Source organism: Pantherophis guttatus, chromosome 6 (genome assembly GCF_059756535.1).
Source record: "Pantherophis guttatus breed Tessera chromosome 6, ASM5975653v1, whole genome shotgun sequence".
NCBI classification, from domain to species: Eukaryota; Metazoa; Chordata; class Lepidosauria; order Squamata; family Colubridae; genus Pantherophis; species Pantherophis guttatus.
Window position 1 is genome coordinate 72,808,425 of NC_142068.1, and position 21,218 is coordinate 72,829,642.

At 35.0% G+C, this 21,218-nt stretch overlaps 1 protein-coding gene across 2 annotated transcripts in view; it reads left to right on the top strand.

The window, feature by feature from the left end:
- The window catches only part of PRKG1 (protein kinase cGMP-dependent 1), an 873,884-nt gene that overhangs the window by 437,376 nt on the left and 415,290 nt on the right, over positions 1–21,218 (top strand). For both annotated transcript variants that reach the window (XM_034425955.3, XM_034425954.3), the window contains exon 3: positions 8,945–9,058. In XM_034425955.3, coding sequence (XP_034281846.1) covers positions 8,945–9,058 — 114 coding nt within the window. The remainder of the gene's footprint in view (positions 1–8,944; positions 9,059–21,218) is intronic.

The window sequence follows — 21,218 nt, forward strand, 5'->3', positions numbered from 1 at the left end:
CATACGAGGCATTCAGATCTAATGTGAGCATTCTCTCTATACCTATCAGTTCAGGTAGTCCTCAACTTACAATAGTTCAAAGTTACAGTACTGAAAAATGTAACTTATGACCATTTTTCACAGTTAAGATCTTTGTAATATGTTCATGTGATCAAAATTCATATGCTTGTCAACTGGTTCATATTTATGTCCATTGCTGTGTCCAAAGGACTTGTGATCACGTTTTGTGACCTTCTAACAAGTAAAGTCAATGGGGAAGTCACATTCACTTAACAACTGTGTCAAGAAACATCGTAAAATGGGAGAAAACTCACTTAACAAATGTCTCACTTGAACAACAAAATTTTTTGGATCAATTGTGGTTGGAAGGCAAGGAGCTCCTTAAGGAGCTGAATCTTTTACAATAGCTATGCGGACTTAGAAGAATATGCGCTTGAGGCATAATACCCAGCTATCACAAATAAAATAAACCAGAAAATGTTTCTTTTTAAATCTATGATTGTTGCCAGAATAATTCTATAGGATTTTGTGATTGGTCTTGTGCAAAAACCTTCCTGGCTATGAGTGCAACTGGTCTCCAAGCCAGAATTGAGAGTCCAAGGGAACCCAAAATCTGCATCACCTCTGTTTGAGATAATGCTGCCCTACCCAGAACTTGTTCTAGAATTGAATGTCATGATTTATTGGAGCTTCCCCTGTGTTTCTGGAATTTATCCCTTCAGACTATAGACTAGTATAAAATTTTATGTACAGATACCTATACACCACCCCCAATCATTTCACTTCATATTGACACACTGCTTTCTCATTTCTCCAACCTATCAGTTCCAGCAGTCTAAATTACTTGAGTCCAATGACAGTCAATACTTTGTAATGGTGGTGAATATCTATAGCTCGGATAGAGGTTCATTCTCCGAGCTTGTAGGTTGGTTTCTGAAAGTCTTGTTACCAGGCTAGGTAATATCTTCAGCAGAGTTTAGGGGATGTCTGTGCTGTGTTCTTCTGCCTATAAAGGCTTTGTGTGATCAGTAGGTCTTGTGATGGGTCAGGTGTGAATGTGTCAAGTGAGGGTCTTTTGATGGGTCTTGTGATGAGCACATCATGTCAGGAGAGATCACTGGGCAGTGAAGTGCTGTTTGGGGGGGTTGTGTGGGTTGGCAGCGAAGTGCTGTTTGCGGGGGGGGGGTTGTGTGGGTTGGTTGAGGATCAGTGCGATCGCTGGTTGGCTGTGTGGTTGATTTGAATTCTGAAGGGTAGGCTGATTGTAAGTCAATGTGTCTGTTGATGGAATTAACAAACTCATTAACAAGCTCAGAGAATGACCCTTTACTCCCAGTCAATACTGTTTAGGGAAGGAGATCCTTGCCAGAAAGAATAAATTTGCTGCTGAGCAAGATTTGCAAACGTTTAGCACATTGACTGCCTTTAAAATCATAGGAATTTTAAAGAACATAGATTACAATCAAAAGAAAATGGTATTGTAATTCCAGTTAATATGTGACTATAGCATAATCATTTATTTGTGTTGTAAAGGGCTTTTTGAAATATTCATTGGCCAATAAAGTAAGCAAGATCACTCCATGTAAGCTTTGGATATGATATATTTAGATATGGTCCCAATTTAAAATGACAATGCAAGGAGAAATTGGCATTACAGCCGTGGTGGCGCAGTGGTTAGAATGCAGTATTGCAGACTAATTCTGCAGACTACCAGCTGCCTGCAGTTTGGCAGTTCAATTCTGACTGGCTCAAGGTTGACTCAGCTTTCCATCCTTCTGAGGTTGGTAAAATAAGGACCTGGATTGTTGGGAGCAATATGCTGACTCAGTAAACTGTTTAAAGAGGGATGTAAAGCACTGTGAAGGGGTATATAAATGCTATTGCTATTATTGCATAGTATATTCTAAAAACATTCCTGGTAGGTTTTCTAGTTCTGCTAGAAGAGGCTGAGAGCAATGCCATGAATATTTTTCTAGACTCCCTTTATGAAATGTCTTTCACTCTTTATTTTTAGTGTTTGTCCATGAGTGATGCTTAAAAGATAATCCAAACTTTAGTGATGTTTTAAAACTTTTACCTACATGGCATATTGATAAGCAGTGAATTCAGTTATGAAAACCTAATGATGCCCAAACTCTTTAAAGTATAAAACTTTGAAAGGACAACAATTCCTGAATTTGGGGCCCAGAGCTATATTCTTGAAGGTACACAAAAGTGAGATACACTCTTGTGAAGTCTAGAGGGGGAAAAGGATTAAAAATATATAAAGGCAATAGGGAAACTGTGCCTCTCAAAATATGCAAGTGGCTGCCTGGAGGCACAAGGCAAAGGACTAGCAGCATTTGGGAATATGAATGAGAGAGAAAGAGAGAGGTTGAGCAATAATACTGTTGAAAATTCTAGTGAAAAACTAAGTCAGAAAACTTGGCTTCTTGAAAAGGAAAATTAAAAAAAGTATTTGGGTGACCTCAAATTGTCCAAGATGCATTGACTAGGTCAGGGGTTCCCAACTGGGGGTGTGAGACGATATTCCAGGGGGTGCGAAAACTTGGGTTTAGAAGTTTCCAAATTATAGTGTATATGCATAATTATATGCATATAATTATTTACTTTTGTAAGGTGTGCAAGAATATATCAGAAGCATTCTAGGGGTATAGGGTAGAGAAATGGTTGGGAACCCCCGGACTAGGTGTACTATTCTACCTTTTGTAAATTAAAAACAAACTAAATGCAGATAAAAATGCTTTGATTGATGGTGGTGTGGGATTAAATGGCCAACTCAAGCATCCTAGTAAGAATTTAAGGTCTGATTTCATTTGTATTGCTTCACATATTATTTTTTTTTGTAGGTTGTAAGTTAGCCAAGGTTTGGCTTTAGGTATGTGGCTATACATTTTAAAAAAAACAAACACCAAATAAATCAATAAACATAGAATATATTACACTAACAAATGAAATCAGAATAAAAAGGAAAAATAGAGACTTTATTACAGATTTGCAAAATATAAAATTACATAAGAATGTATAAAGTACAAGAAAAAGGAAAGACATTCCGCTGATATTCATATTACATTGGAAGGTATATAAAGAGAAACGTATTACATTTTTGCATTTTAAGACTAAAGGTTAGAATCTGAAGGAGTTCATCCTTAACGCTATTGTCAGGTGAACAAAATCTTGTGTTTTAAAATTTTACTTTAAAGAATCTCAAGTTTAGATGCTACAGAAGGCTATGTTCAAAATGATAGTCCTTTTTTCCAATTAAATTTAGTATCAGGATTATTATTTTATATTACATTATTTTTTACATGAATGCATTGCATATGCTCAAAGATTAACTTGCCAGTTTTCTAAGGAAGAGTTTGAATATAGATTGCCCATGAGAAGCCTAGCTACTTAGTAGTGGTTATAATATGCAAAGTCACCTTAATATACTTTGTATATTATATATACCTTGGTGATACTTAATAGAATAACAACTAACAGAAAAAGGACAGTCAACATTCGCAACTAGTAAATTCTTGAAAAACAACTTTAAATATTGCTGAAATTTATGATTTTGCCAGTTTTTTTGAGTGTGTATTATCCATTTTGTCAACAAGCACTTGTGTAACATACCAATGAAAAAAGAATCCTCAGCTTTTTCTAAGTATAATATTCACAAGAAATGCAATATTTAATTTTTATTGATAGTCTTATTATTACATTATCAAGTGTCCTGTTTAAATTCTCCATCTGTTAATTGTTCTAGTTTTTTAACTTGTTTGGTTTCTGAATCGTATGAATTTAATGCATTTGCAATATAGTTTTAAGTATTTTGATTATCGTTGTTATTTTGTGGTAGCACCAGTTGAAAACTTGTACTTATACAGTACTACAATGTACTGTTTTGCTCTTAAAATTATGTAAGTCAACTAACATGTAAATAATTTTTTAATAAAATGTTTAGTTTTATGCTAGGTATGTACTAATATTGGAACAATAGGAAGGAAGCCATATAAACAAAATCAAGAATTAAAATATTCTTTTGGGAGTATTATGACTCCCAAAAGTTGTCTTATTTAATGAAGTATTATACCCACAAAATGCTTAATTAATACAATACTTAAGCATTAACATACTTTTTTAATACATACAGTAGCTATTTAAGTATGATACTAACACTTTAAAATTTGAGACTCTAAAATATTTAAACATACTGATTGATAAGAAGTTATCAAATTCTTCATTAAGATTGCAAGTGCCAGTAATCAATTTCCATGCGTTTAGTAAAATACTATAATAAAAATCTAAAATGTTTAACTAGATTTGATTCTTTTTAAGGGATTTCCATATTCAGCATCTGCAACTATCAGTATACAGGTGATAATGTAGAATAACATGGGAAGAATTTTTAATACTCTGTCGTCACATGAGGAAAGTACTTCTGTATGTGGAATATTCAAAGATTGCAGATGTAAAATATCGGCAATAACTTACAGATAAGACTTAACAGGGTTTTATAGTTATCAAATCTGGGCAGCAAACCTCGGATGGTCACTGGAAAGAAACAAAGAGGTGCTGAATATTCTTTCCTACCCTAAGTAAGCGTTTTTATTTATTTATTTTGCAGTCAACAACCTGGTACTCCTGATATTAGATTGCTGAGTAAATGTTACAACTGTTTTCTTCCTTTAATAAAGATGGATAGATAAGAAAGAAAAGGAAGAGAGGAAAAAGATTGGATATAGCATAGAAATACATGCCACAATAGCATTGTGAGATGGAATACTACAATTTTGTTCAAACATATTATGGGAATGAACCAAGGTATTTATGAATATTTCACTTGGGGACATACCTAAGTAACTTCTTATGTAGGCTGACAGAGCCACTCCTGTTTCCTTTGTGGCATAACTGTCTCATCCGTTTTAGAAAAAAGGAAGCTTATTTCTTAAAGCAGCCATTTTGTGAATTTGCCACAATATGTTACAGTGGAATTTTATGGGGGATGGAAGACAGAAACCCGAAATAAGCATCAAAGATAAAGAATTTTGATCTGTAGAAGTGCAACGGAAATGGGTCCTAATAATCAAGGAAAAGAAAGGCTCATAAAGTTCATTGCTTTTACTGTCTGAACAGTAATGTGTAGAAATACACATTATCTGGGAAATTATCATCTGATAAACTCTGAGTACAGGAAGACAAAAATGGTTTAGGAAGAGTAACTAAGTGTCTGACTTGAAGGACAAAAATAAATTCTACCTTGGAAATCACTGGGAATAAAAAATAAAATTCTCTGTTACGTTTGTTGCAAGAGAATAGTGCATCTTCACACAGCTATAAAAATTCTGATAATGGCATTTCCAAAAAGGTATTTAAATGTATAAAATCTATCAAAAACATGCAGAATAATAATTGAATTTAATTTTTCTGATTCAATAGCATTTTAACTACTAGCGATCAAAATATTTGTCACATTAGACTTAGATTTAGAATAACTCTATTGTTTCTTTACATGTACACTAATGGTCATACATTAAAATGAAATTTCGTTGCATACAGCTTTCAAAGGGTGACCACCTCCAATATACACTGCATAAACATGACAAAAATGTAAACAACTAAATAAAAAATTACACATACCCACATATATTACATGACACAGAGAAACCACACAGTCTAGTTCGGATGTATAAATGTATGGTGAGAAAAATGAATCTTGTGAGTTTACCAGACGGATGGCATAGGGAACAAAGCTGTACAGAATCTGGTAGCCCTGCTAGAAACACTTCAAAACTTCCTCCCAGAGGGGAACAACAGAAACAGACCGTAAAGCAGTGGTGAAATTTAAAATTTGTTACTACCAGTTCTGTGGGCGTGGCTTGGTGGGGTGGGGAAGTAATGTGACTGGATGGGTGTGGCCAACTTTTTTTTTTAACTTTTAAAACCATTTTTTCTACAATCTCTTCAGCCGAAGAGGTTGTTAAAAAATGCTTTTAAAAGCCTCTGATGATCCCAGCTGAGTTGCCTGATCGGCAGAGACTTTTAAAAGAAAAAAAGCCTCTGCTGATCAGACAACTGGGATCATCAGGGATCATCAGAGGTTTTTAAAAGAAAAAAAGCCTCTGCTGATCAGGCAACTCAGCTGGGATCGTCAGAGGCTTTTTTTTTCCTTTTAAAAGCATTTTTTTGGTCGAAGAGGTTGTAGAAAAAATGCTTTTAAAAATAATTTTAAAAAAGCCTCTGATGATCGCACGGCTCAGCTGGGCTTGGGGGAGGGCAGGGATTTTTGCTACCGATTCTCTGAACCACCCTCCTCCATAGCTACTGGATCGGGCGATCTGGTCCAAACCAGGAGCATTTCACCCCTGCCGTAAAGTAGGTGTGTGGGATCTCTAACAATGCTTTAAGCTCTAAGGACATAGTGCTTATAAGCAGTATTCTCAATAACAGGAAGCGAGCTTCCTATAATCTTCTCAGCTGTCCTTACCACTCTCTGTATGGACTTTCTATCTGCGGCATTGCTACCACCAAACCAAACAATGATGCAATTTGTTAAAATGCTCCGAAGGTGCCTCTGTAAAACATGGCCAGGACAGAAGGGGAAAGATGTGCTCTCCTCATCCGTCACAGGAAATACAGACGCTGGTTTCCACACTTCACTAAGGATGACATGTGGAGAAACCAATTCATATTGTTATCTGCACCGCCGGATACTTAATACTGTTGACCACCCGTACAGCTGCATCCTTGATATTGAGTGGAGTATGACTATGCCGGCTCTTTTTAAAATCTACAACAATCTCCTTTGTTTTATTAACATTTGGAACCAGGTTACTTTTATTGCTATCATTACTTGATTTTAACCACGTGCACAGAGTTTAATTTATTAGTACCATTCATTTGTCTTTAATTACGCCGAAGGCAATGCATCTAGTGTATTTTTGACACATATTGTATTTTATACATCTCAACCATTCCATTTATCAACTGGAAAAGAAGTTTAGCTGTGTGATAGATCATATTCTTTGTATGAAAAGGTTGCCAGCATCACACCATGGCAGATATTGTGGAAATTTTTTGGAAACTGTGGATAATTATTGCTCTTGGCAGTGACTATACAGTACTAAACTGCAGGGAGCCGTGGTCAGAGTTGATAGGAAGTTCTTTCAAATGTTCATAAGAAATACAGGCAGCAGTAAAGAAGAAATCTACTATTGCAGACTACAGTATTTTTTTTAGAGAAATCAATAACTCCGAAGGTTACAGTTTATAGCAGGTTTCTCACCTTTTCATGATGCATTTTGATCATATTCTGAAAATTAGTTTTTGTTAGCTGTACCTAGTGTTCAAGTACACTGTGGTTTTAGATTAATCCTTATATCAGCTTTAAACCATATTTCAACCAGAGTGCATACAATAAAGTCTGTTGAATTTCACTGTAGGTTATTAGTGTACCACATCTCTTTTTTATGAAGTTTTAAGAAGCCTCATAAAAGATTTTCAACTTTGTAAACAACATTTAGTCCCCTGCCGCCCTGACTTCACTCTTGCTATCACAGGAGTGATTGAATTTAATATTAAAAATAAACAGGAAACTGTAAAATACGTACTTGGAAGTAATTGATCATCATTATAGTGTAGTCCAACTTAGGCTATATGCTCCTTTATTAAGCCCGTGGTGGCGCATTAGTTAGAATACAGTATTTCAGGCTAACTCTGCCCACAGTCAGGAGTTCGATCCTGACTGGCTCAAGGTTGACTCATCCTTCCATCTTTCTGAGGTTGGATAATTCCTTTTGTAAAATAAGATTGTTGGGATCAAGATACTGACTCTAAACCGCTTAGAGAGGACCGTAAAGTACTATGAAGCGGAATATAAATCTAAATGATATAGCTAAGTGGTTTAAAGATATATCTGTCCTTCCCAGAAAATACCTTTCAATCTGCATCATTCTCTATAAGAAAAGATGGAAGGGAGAAGGAAGAGAAGGAGGAAATTAAAAGAAACCTAAATGATTAAATAAATGATTAAAGTGAATATATGTCGGCAGCTTCAGTCACATATATACAGATACAGACAAATAAATAATATATACTCAGTGAAAATTATATTACTGCTTTTCAGATATCTTGGTGACCTCCACAAAGGCTAAACATTCAAGATTGTATGCTTTCTTGAAATCTGGTGCAAGATTCTCTTCCAGTATAGCATAATTATGTATTTTTCACCAAAAATGGTACAGTAATTTCCTTTAAGAATTTTTTTTTAAAAAGAGTGAAGAAACCATATTTATACAAATAAGCAGATCTAAATCAAAAGTGTAAATCTTTACCTTTAATTTCATCATTAGCAGTGTATACAATGTATGGATTTCATAGTTTTTGAAAATGAATTGTTGATGTCTTATCATTTTAATTCAAAACAATATATAGAAAGCAATCCTTATGTATGTATGATCTTGAGTATGTATGATCTTGAATAAGTAATTGTTATTTCAAAAATATGTATATTTGCTTTAAGAAAGCTAACGTATTATGGAATGCACATATACCCTAAAATGTAAGTTTAAAGGAAATGAAAAACATTTTCTTTTGATAACATCCCTTTTCATATTTCTTGAAAATGAATAAAAAACTCCTTTCAAAATTTTATATTATAGTTACTACCCAATCTGACAACATGTAATATGTTTTATTACTGCTTAATGTAACTGTTTTAAGCCAAAGGGTGTCCAATCTATGATTATGCCATTTCAAATTCATTTCTGAGATAGCTATAGATAATATGGATAGTACACCTGTTAAATACAGCAGTGCCTCAACAGTGAAATGTTTATTTCTATAAAGTATCTAGATGTCATAAGAACTTTTTTGCTTTTATTTAGAGAATACAATAAAGAAAAACATGGAAGATCATTCTGACAGCCTTGTGATATTAATCCCTGTTCTTTATTGACAGATGGAAAGGTTGAGGTTACAAAAGAAGGAGTAAAGCTGTGCACTATGGGGCCTGGGAAAGTGTTTGGAGAACTGGCTATCCTATACAACTGCACCCGGACAGCTACTGTCAAAAGTAAGATTATTTGAAATATTTAATCCCGAAGAATTGTTGACAAATCCTGATAAACTCAGTTTATCTTCCAGTTATTTATCGGTGTTCCTATTTTGAAAAGAAACAAGAGGTCCACTTTTATACAGTTGTCATTCGTGGGTTTTTTCCCCTTTCAATTGAGGATTGTGCTGTGTAAATTAATACTTTGTATGTCAGACTTATTTATTTATTTGCTCATTAATTCAATTTATATGGCTGCCAGAGGATTCTGAAGGGATAACCTAGGTTTAAAACACCAAATACAAAGGAAAATGATAAAACCATAAATCATAACAACATAAAATATTGGACATCAGAATACTATTCGTTTAGTTACAACTGGCTAGCACTTGAATGAAGAACTGTTTTTAGGGCCTTTTTAAAGGCCAGCAGGTTGGAGGCCAATCCCATTTCAAACAATATTTAATGGGACGTAATTTAGACTTGCTGTATTGTATTCAAATTCACCCAGTAAATTTTCCATGCTTCCATTGTCTCAAAAACGTCCACTGCCAAAACTGTTGTTTTCTATCCAAAATAGGACAAATAAGAAAATAAAACAGTACAGTAGTAGATGAAATCAAGGAACTGGTAGAAAACAGAAGCTTGTGCAGTTGGAATTGCTGATTCGTTTGTCATTTCTTATATCACCTTCACTTTAATAGCTCGTTCTCTTTCTTGTACTTAGGGCAAACAATCTTTCCGACAACTGTTCACATTTATTGTTTGACATTGTTCCATATGTAGTATTTCTAACACCAAACACCTTCATGCTTGGTTTTCTGTGAATAATTTTAGAACCACACAATTCTTTCCTCATTAAAATGGTGAGGTCAGAAATGGTACAGGTAGTCCTCAACTTACAACGCTTCATTTAGTGACCGTTCAAAGTTACAACGGTACTGTTTTAAAAAAATAACATATGACCATTTTTCAAAGTTATGACCATTGTAGCATGTTCTTGGTCACATGATCAAAATTCAGATGCTTGGCAGCTGGTTCATATTTATGACGGTTGCAGTGCCATGGGGGTCACGTGATCAACTTTTGCGAGCTTCTGACATCCAAAGTCAATGGGGAAGCCAGATTTACTTAACAACCGTGTTACTAACTTAACAACTGCACCGATTCACTTAACAATTGTGACAAGGAAGGTTGTAAAATGAGGCAAAACTCACTTAACAAATGTTTCACCCAGCAGCATAAATTTTGGGCTCAATTGTGGTCGTAAGTTGAGGACTACCTGTATTTTCTTGAAATGAAAAATTGTGGAATGAAAATAGGCAAATTTTTAATTTGTAACCTTCCCTAGTCCTTGCCTCGTGGGGATTTTAAACCCTTTAACCATATCTGTCTTCTACTATAAGCAGTGCCTTCGTGTGTAATATGGTTTGGAATGTTAACAAGTGACTTCAGTGTAGTTTCTCTTGCTCATTAATGCATAAATAAGTGAATGGTGGTCATGATTGTAATTAGTTTTATTCCTTTCCAAAGTGCTTTCACAGGGCAGGTCACTTAGTTAGCACTTGGAAGCTTTTCAGCAACATCTAGATGAAGACACTCAGTTTTTTTGAAGTACCAAGTGCTATTTAAGAAGCATTATTGACTAATAAATTTCAATTATTACTGTTACTTCTGAAGCTCTGATTGGAACATCTGCTTGTACTTCTGTCTGCATAATAATTCAATTTACTTGTTGGCACTCTGAAAAGACAGAAGTTAGGAGGACTAGTAATGGTATAAAAATAAGGATAATGTGAAGTGTTCACTTTTAAAAAGAAAACTTGAATATACAGTACTTGAAAAGATTATTAAGATCCTTAATGCTTATTTAAGCCTTTGCTAGTTAAACTCTTATTTTAATCTTACAGAATTTGTGAAGAACGAATTCTTTTTCAGTTGGAGGTTGTAGCTTTGGGGTATGCAGTTCAGGAATCATGAAAACATTATATCATGATCCAAAAGTATGCAAGTAAGAAAAACACTTTAAACAAGAGAACACTATTCAAAATAGCACCAACAAAAACTCAGAAATTCTTAGTAGCGCAAAATGAGTTTCAAAGCCCTTTTAAACCCCAAAACTGATGGAGTTCAATTTATATGTCTGATATTTCTTGAACATTCTATATTAGTGACAGTTGCATCTTGAAAATGGCCCATATCCATTGTCTCCATGACTGATCTTCAGACTCAAGTTAAGTGCATTTAAGTACTTACATACTTGTGAGCCTTCAAATAAACTGCCTCTATTCACCATGATATGGAGATAGATTTATTCTATTTAGAGGCCACCAAACTTCTGTGTGACTTACAAGATTCAAAGTCATAAAACAATGAGAACAAACCTCACATGCATCTGGGAGACACAAGGTACTTAACTGAATAAAATTCTACAAGATCAGGAATCAGCCAAGTTTACAATGCCTTTTCAACATCATCAGGGTGTAAGACATATGGCTCTCCCAAGGGATACTATTTCAGTACTCCCTCCTGTCAATTTTCAGAAGAAAAGGAAGTTTCATTTCTTTGAAGAGACAGACTTTTAGCATCTAGAAAAAGAGAAGTAAGCTGGGTCCTTTGTCTTGTTCACTGTTTAATCAATACACCTTTTAAAAACTGTATTTTACTTCTGTTTTCGTTTTCAATCTTCTATTTATTTACAACAAATCAACCAAGAAATTTCTAAAGTAATATTTACTAAATTAAAATGGTCGAATTGAAGCATTTTATATAAGCTTCAAACAAAAAGAAAGGACTATATCCATCCTGAATGTTTAAAATTTAAAATTTATTCTCGTTTCTAGCCTCCTGCTACTTCTAGGCTCTTGCTACTATCATAGTAGTTTACAAATTTAAAGCATTTGTATTAAGTTCTGAGATTCACTCAAAACTGAATTTGAATCCTGGTTATGATAGGATATTATTGCCAGCAGAATGAGAAAGAATTTTGAAGGATTTGATGGCTACTATTTTTTTTTTCCATTGGAAAAAAGCTACATAAAATCCAGCAAACTCTGAATAAATCTCTTTTCTTGAACAAAAGACCCAAAAGTATGGGGGGCACAGACAAATGTTAAAAAGGGGTAGGGATTTGATCACAGGATTGCCCACACCATCTTGACTTTTTTAACTTCCCTGAAGTTGCACCTGTTTGCAGATTAAATGAACAATCAACACTGTTAATGTTTAGCCAGCATAATAATTATTATTACTTCTAAAAAAATATTTTAGTTTTCGCAAAAAAATAAAAATAAAAAAATTGCAATGAGCCAGTGCAGTTAAATTCAGCACATTCATATATACAGTACAAGAAAAATAATTCATAAAACCACAGGAGTTAACCCTTAATATTCCTCCTAGTAATTAATATATAATAAAATATGATTCTACTAATTAATGTAAGATATAAAATCAGCTCATGTATTTGAGAAGGCTTCAACTTTAACTTGATCAGAACTTAGGTAAAGAGTGATAGGTCAGTTTCTCAGTTATAGAGATATGCCAAATATTTTGGTACCAGAGCTCCATTTTCATAATTTTATCTTTCTTTCTTTTTTTAAAAAAAAATTATTAAACATTTTTTAAAAAACAAACAAAAGGAAAGCTTTAACACTTTTTTTGTTTCAACAGTTTTGCATCCGACAAAAATTTCATAGTTATACATTTCCCTCCCTCTCTTATTTCTACTACTGTATATCATTTATACATATACTTCTAAACTTTGTTTATTTACATATATTCATAACAATACCCATGTACCTATTTTCATTTCTACAATTTTTGTTTCCTCATATTAACAATTATACTTCAACTGACCTGGTTATCTACGGGACCGCCTGCTACCACCAATAGCCTCCCACCGGCCAGTACGCTCCCATAGAGAGGGGCTCCTCCGGGTGCCGTCGGCCAAACAATGTCGGCTGGCGGCCCCCAGGGGGAGAGCCTTCTCTGTGGGGGCACCTACGATCTGGAACGAGCTCCCCCCAGAGTTACAGAGGATCCCAGATCTTCGCACCTTCCGTCGCGCGCTTAAAACATTTTTATTTCATCAAGCCGGCCTGGCCTAAATCATCTCCTCTTTTAAATTTAAATTTTAAACTTAAATTTTTAATCTGTTTAATTATGGGGTATTTTAAAATTCAGTCTAAATTATTTAATTTGTTTTAATTTATTTTAGATTTTGTATTTCCTGTGTTTTATCTTCTGGCTGTTCACCGCCCTGAGTCCTTCGGGAGAAGGGCGGTATAGAAATTTAATAAAATAAAATAAAAAAATAAATAACTCCTATTTCTACTGTTATTTAATTTTTCCCTTCCTTTTATCTCTCTCCTCCAACCATTCATACCATTTCTCCCTCACTAAGTAATATTCTGTTTCCTCTTTTTCTTGTATCTCCTTTGTTAATTTATCCATCTCCGCACATTCCAAAACTTTTCTAATCAGGTTTTCTTCGGATGGTATATTGTCATTTTTCCAATTCTGAGCACAGATTATATTTTTATCTTTCTAGTGTTTAGTTATGGACATTTGGGAGCAGAGCTTCTCAATGTTTTACTTAGGTTTTGTAACACCCTGTCCTGTGTGCATGTGATATATAAAAATTATTGTGCAGCTTACATTTTCTTGAATTATACAGTTGCATTAATACCCAGTTCAATTGTATTATTCACACAGTTAGCATGTGGCTAAAGTGTAATACTATTCTGAGCATACCAAAGTTTGATATATTTATTTATAATTGTGGTTAATTTACAGTTTTTATGTTTACAGTTTTATACAGCTAACAAAATTTATTGCATAAATTATGTGTGATCTTCTGTTCCTATAATTTTAATTGCCCCTTTTGTCCATCTTCTGCTGCTCTCTTAATGTCTAATTCCCCTATGAATAATAAAAATGCTACCCCTACAGAATGATATCACCCACTTTGAGAAACACTATTCTAGAGGCAATTAACAAAAATAGCATTATTTTTTAGAGTAAATATTTCTATTAAAATATATTCAGAAACACCAGTTGTAGACACATTAACTCTTTAATGTATAACTTTATCAATCTCTAAAAACATCTTAGACCAGAAGGAAGGACATGAAGAGATGATCACCATAAGTGGAAATCAGAGGTGAAATGCTCCCGGTTCGGACCAGATCGCCTGATCTGGTAGCGATGGAGGCGGGTGGTTCGGAGAACTGGTAGCAAAAATCCCTGCCTCCCCCCAATGCCCAGCTGAGCTGCGCAATAATCAGAGGCTTTTTTTTAATTTTTAAAAGCATTTTTTCTACAACCTCTTCCTTTTTAAAAGGAAAAAAAAGCCTCTGCCGATCAGGCAACTCACCTGGGATTGTCAGAGGCTTTTAAAAGCATTTTTTACAACCTTTTCAGCCGAAGAGGTTGTAGAAAAAGTGGTTTTAAAAGTAAAAAAAAAAAAAAAAAGTTGGCCATGCCCACTCAGTCATATTAACCCTCCCAAGCCACGCCCACAGAACCGGTAGTAACAAATTTTACATTTCACCACTGGTGGAAATATTGTTTCCTTTCCTTTACAAGAAAATACAAAATGACTGTTCAAAGTTACAACAGCACTGAAAAAAGTGACTTATGACTGTTTTTCACACTTATGACCATTGCAGTATCCCCATGGCCATGTGATCAAAATGTGGATGCTTGGCAACGGGAAGATATTTATAACAATTGTACTGTCCTGGGTCATGTGATCACCATTTTAACCTTCCCAGTTGGCTCCAACAAATAAAATCAATGGAGGAAGCCATATTTACTTAAGGACCACATGATTAACTTAACAACTGCAATGAGTTGCTTAACAACTGTGATAAAAAATGGTTATGAAATGAGTCAAAACTCACTTAACAATTGCCTTGCTTAGCAATGGCTCAGTTGTGATCCTAAGTCAAGGACTCCCTGTACTAGCTGTGAAGTGGTATAAGATATGTCTCTTTTATTTGTGCTAAGGATAATAACGCTAGTTTACATTTTATCCTACTTTTAATTCTTAATTTCTTTTTGGAAATTTTTTTCCAAAGCCATTTTCAAACAAATAAGAGGTTGACGTGTTTGTTCTGGGATAATATATAATTTGGAGATACGTCAAAAATGTTAGATGGTTCTAAAAGATTCAACGCCAGTTCTTCAAAGTTTGTTAAGGGTCTCTTGATAGGAGCCTTTTATTTCTAAATTAGGAAGATGGGATCTAAAACTGTAATTGAAATAGCTAAGTACATTTTGAACAAGTTAAAACTCATTAATTCTGAACTCTAAATTAATTGTGGAATGATAGAAATCCTTCAGTCTGTATAATTTCTGATAAACCTTTGGTTTATAAAATGTAGTAACAGATATACTGTAGGGAATTTAGCCTGGGTAAAAAGAGAAATAAAAGGAGAACAAAAAAAGAAAAAGAAAAAAAGAGATAATCAAAATTTGAAATTAGCACTCCAAAAAGGATTGTTATGGGTTCTAAATCTTTAAATAGTGTCCGGTAAGAATGAGGAGTTTTGAGTATTTAAGAATACTCTTCTGAGTTTTCTCAGTCTTGCTAGTAGACCAGACAGAAATATGTCAATACACATATTAAGAAATACGTCCAGTTTTGTTCATTTAAGAGGCTTCCCATAAACTGGTTACATCTAGTAGCTTCGCCTAAAATTTTGGTGGGTTCCCAAACCCCCAAAGGACTCGCACCAGCCTCATTGACCTTTAGGCAACACCCCCCCCACACACAAGTGCCTTCATTTTTGACTACATTTGCCATGACTCCTTCTGTGGACTCAGCTGCCTCTTATTTGATTGTTATCTAGTCAATAGTTCTTCTTTCTGTCTCCCACGATCATTCCCACATCACCATCACAGATGCCTCCATCTCAGGACTGCCAAAATTCCTAGAGATGTAGGTCAACACTATCTCAGTCTGATAAAGTCTGAATCATTAAGGTCCAGATAATCTGCTTCTTCCAAGGCCTTTGGGAACTGCAAACTGATCATATTTTCTACATCTTTCCCTAAAAAGGGAAGATTGTGAACCCAATGGAAATTGCCCTGTTCTTTTGAGTCCAGCCAATGTGCTGATAAATATGCATGTACTGGGATGATCAAAGGAGAAGTCTGCAAAAAAGATGGAAATAAGTATAATTTTTCATAGCAGACTTTTAAAAAAACTCAAATTGGAACAAAACATGAGGTCTGAAAAAAAGAAAAGCTGTGTGAAACTAAGCTTGAGAGATATAATTTTGCATGGGCTGGGGTGCATGACCTTGGCATGTTTTTATCTCAACTCCTAGTCAGTTGACAATGATTGGTAGCCTATCTCATGGTTTGGTCAACATTGCCCAAACATGATTGTAATGACATTTACAATGGGAGCAATCTCAAGTTTGCCCCAGAGGTATTCATTGACTGAACTTTGATTTTTAAAGGTCAGTGCATATAAGAAATGTTTTTACTTTTGGCATTCTGTACTTTGGAAAAGCACGCCGATGTTTCAAATCATGTCTTTTGTGCTGACACATATGCAGAGCATGGATGCTCTGGTTATTTAGTTATTGTTGGTTTTGCACGCTTTCCCTTTGGTGGATCAAATAGCAGCATATGACAGTTTTGTTCCTTTGCCTTGTTTTCTACTTTATCCAAATAAACAGAATGCCAAAAAAGCATGCTTATTTGTAATACGAAGAGCATCATTGTGAATTTCAACAATTAGTTTCTTTTTGTGCCTTTTTTACACTTGATCTCCATTCATTCTTATTTAATTACTAGTCACTAATACGAATGAAGTAGATGATGCATAGAATATCATTTTAATAGATATTAGTTTCTTGCCATCAGCAAAGAGATATTCTACTAGGAAGAATCTCCAGTGTCATCGTAATTATTAGTCATGTCAAATACAGCTAGATTTATACACAAAGATTAGGATGGATAAATTAAGCTATTTATTTTTGAATATCGATTTCATGCCTTTGCCTTAATCAGTGGGAAATACAGAATTTATTTTACTTTTTTAAAATTATGTATTTCTAGGCATACTGAAATTGCTGTGCCACTTATACCACTTAAAGTTAGTGAGTCAAGTCCATTTATTGAAGTTACTCATTTCCATTCCTTTTCGTTTTTAATTTCTTATTTCCCAACAGATAACTCAGCAATTTGCAAGCAGCGTCTATGACAAGACAACTTATTAAGTTGTTCGAGAGGCGACTGTCTCTGTAAGATGTTCATAAAATAGTTACTTCTCTGGAAATCTCTTCTGAGATCTGAAAATCTTCAGCTTATGTTTTTCTGTAAACTTCTTTCCTATTCATCCATTTTGATTTTTCATTATAGTCATTATTTTCATTATTATCTTTCTCTTTGAATTTAGGCATATTTTACAAATGCTTATTTTTCAACACACAGAAACAGTTGTGTCCCTGTGCAGTGTAAGTTTTTCTACAGTGTAGTTCTTCCTTTCCATTTATTGAAGTTACTCGTTTCCATTCCTTCTCGTTTTTAAATTCTTATTTCCCAACTTTGCTGTTGCAGCAGAGTTGGACAATGAGGAGGTTGGGGAGGAACTTGGGCCAGTCCTGGGGGCTGGGGAAAGTTTGGACGAGGGCTCTGTGTTGGAGGCAGAGAGGGAGATAGCAGTGAGGCAGAGGAACAGCTGGAGCCCGTTCCCAGTATGCGCATGCTCAGAGCTGCCGGAAGACAAGAAAAATTAAGAAAGCAGGGTCGACTCTGGAGTAAGGCCACACCTTGGAGATAATTGGCCCCTCCCATAGGAAATAAAAGAGGAGCAAACAGGGAGGGGGCTTTTGCAGGAAACAATTTGTTCATTGTGTGACTCTGAGAGACTCTGTTCCAAGTCTTGCCTTGTACTGCGGTTGGAAACAATTCACGTGGTAATTTGCCAAATGAGATAAAGTGTGTTGAGAAATATTCCTTTGAAAAATTGTTTGGACAAACCTTGCGGACTGTGAATGAATGTAATTCACAGTCGTGTAAATAAAAGAGGCTTTGCCAATAATTCCTGCCTCCTGCTTGATAAGGGAGCCTAAGTCAGAACACTTGCTTTCATCCAAAAGCCATATATTATGGTGCCCACTTTTCTTACTTCAGCTGTCTGGCTCTCAACATCTTTTTTGTAAGTAGTTTTTTGTTGACAAGTGACTTGAGTGCCTTTTTGAAAGGCGAACAGGATAATAGTTTACAACTCTACATTTTAGTAGAGTTCTGTGTAAAATATCAAGAGAGGGTCTTAAGAGCAGAACTGCAAACGTTTCCCATTAGTAGTGATTTCAAAGCAAACACACCGATATCCTTTTTCATTTATTCCAGCTCTACAACTGTAGAGCATTAGGTTTGTTATAATCTAGACAAATTAAACAAACGGATATGATGTGATGAACTAAATTTCCTCAATTAAAATGAATTTTAATTCCTCAGTTCAAAGATTTTCTTATGCAATTAAATATTTATCTTGTCTGGCTTTCTTGCATTATTTTGCTCAATGAATATCTAAAGGTATTATCAGTAATAAGTACACTGTCTTCTCACATAACCACACCCCTTAAAAATGAAACTTTCAAAAAAAAAAAAAAAGTTGAGTGTGACCATCTCTCTTCCTACATTAAAGCCAGTGATGGGTTTCAGAATTTTTTACTACCAGTTCTGTGGGTATGGCTTGGTGGGCGTGGCTTGTTTTGGTGGGCGTGGGTTGGTGGATGTGGCAGGGGAAGGATACTGTAAAATCTCCATTCCCACCCCACTCCAGGGGAAGGTTACTGCAAGATCCCCATTTCCTCCCGATCAGCTAGGACTTAGGAGGCAGAGAATAGATGGGGTTGGGGCCAGTCAGAATTTTTACTACCGGTTCTCTGAACTACTCAAAATTTCCACTACTGGTTCCCCAGAACTGGTCAGAACCTGCTGAAACCCACCTCTGATTAAATCCATGCATTTTACGGGAAAGTAAAAAAAAACAACCCCTTTTTAAATTGATAACTGGTGTATTATTAAAGACAATATATTTATTTACAACATGGCATCTGTTTCAGAACTCTGCTCTGAAGTGGTAAAGATTTTGAACTTACTTTATTTACTATAGTAAATAAAGAGAAATAAATAAGTAAATACAGTAAACGAGAAGTTATATGAAAGAACAAACAGGTTAATAGATGGGAATTTAAACATTTGTTGAACATTTGAGCTGCTCATTTACAAATTATAGTTAATAAATTATTGCATGTGATAGCATGGGGATTAAAATTAGACTGGAGTTCATGAAAATCAGTGGGAATGTTTGTGAATGAAAGGGAATAGTAATATTATTTAAGTATGTATTTATAAGTAAGTGCAACAGTATGAAAACAGCAATTATACTATGTCATACTACAATCAGTTCTAAAAGCATAATATAAAATAAGGAGTTTCTAGTGCAGTCTTTTCACTTGCAATACTGTGGAAGTCTAAAGTTTTGTGAGAGGTTATTAGGGTTTCATGAGAGATTGCGATAGGAAAAAAAACATTCTTAAAATTTAATTAAAAATGTTTTTTTTAATTAATAGGGGATGCGGTGGCTCAGTGGCTAAGACCTGAGCTTGTCAATCGAAAGGTCAGCAGTTCAGCGGTTCGAATCCCTAGTGCCGCATAATGGGGTGAGCCCCCATTACTTGTCCCAGCTTCTGCCAACCTAGCAGTTCGAAAGCCATAAAAAATGCAAGTAGAAAAATAGGGACCACCTTTGGTGGGAAGGTAACAGCGTTCCATGCACCTTTGGTGTTTAGTCATGCCGACCACATGACTACGGAGACGTCTTCGGACAGCGCTGGGGTCTCGGCTTTGAAACAGAGATGAGCACCGCCCTCTAGAGTTGGGAACTACTAGCACATATGTGCAAAGAGAACCTTTATCTTTATGTCTCTTTTATTCAGCATTTTTATGAAGTGCAGTTGTAGGGATATGAACAGCTTTCTGAATTCAATCAGAAAAGAAGCAGGGAGTATATTTTCCCTCCTGCCAGGGAAACTTGGGGACATCTTTTTCTTCCCCTTTCAAAACAGGGAAAAGTTGTTGATTAAAAAAGTTGATCAGCGCTCATTTAAATACAGATAGTTCTCAACTTGCAACCACAATTGGTTTCCATTGCTAAGCAAGGCAGTTCTTATCTGAATTTTGCCCAATTTTATAACAATTTTTTTCCCCACCATTGTTAAGTGAATTGCTGGATTTGTTAAGTGAATCATGCTATCTTTAAACCAATCTAGCTTCCCTCATTGACTTTGCTTGTCAAGATCCAGCTGGGAAGGTTACAAATAGTGTTCACATGAGCCCTTGACAGTGCAAGTGTCATAAATACTTACCAGTTGCAAATCACCTGAATTTTCATCACATGACTATGGGGGATGCTGCAATAGTTATAAGTGTGAATACTGTTCATAAGTCAGTTTGTTTTAGTTCCATTGTAAGTTCGAACGGTCGCTAAATGAATGGTATTAAGTCGAGGACCACCTGTACAGATCTATCTGGTGCCCTTCAAAAGTGTTAAGAGAATCACTAATACTTGGAATTACAGGAATTTTAATCCTGGCCCATTTTAATCTTCATGTTGTAAAATTCCTGTGAGTGGAAGTGATAGTAAAAAGCAAACCCAGCCATGCCCATCTGCCCTATGAGGAAATAAAGGAAGAGTAAAAAATTGTTTTAAGAACTTAAAAGAACTTTTTTGTATTTTAGTCGAGGGATAAGAGAGAGCCTTGTAAGTATGAATTCAGTTTTAATATGCTGAATATAATATAAGTGCATATTGTGTTTATCAGGTAAATTTGAATACTGTGAGAGAATGTATTGTAGACAAGCTCTTCATTTTATTGTTCCAATCTTGTTTCCCCAGAACATTTTTATTGAATATATAATTCAATAAAATTCTACATAATATAATAGAACGAGATATCACAGTGGGAACTCATAAGGATGGTTGATATTGTCTGGAAGAATAACATGAGTTTTATAAGATTACGGTAGCTTTTCTGTAGAGCTTGACATTCTTTTTCTGTATTACAGAAAATATGTAAAACAACTGTTCATTTCTTTTGTTTTCCCATATGAAAACTGAAATGGCCTAACATTTATTTATTTCATTATTTATTAG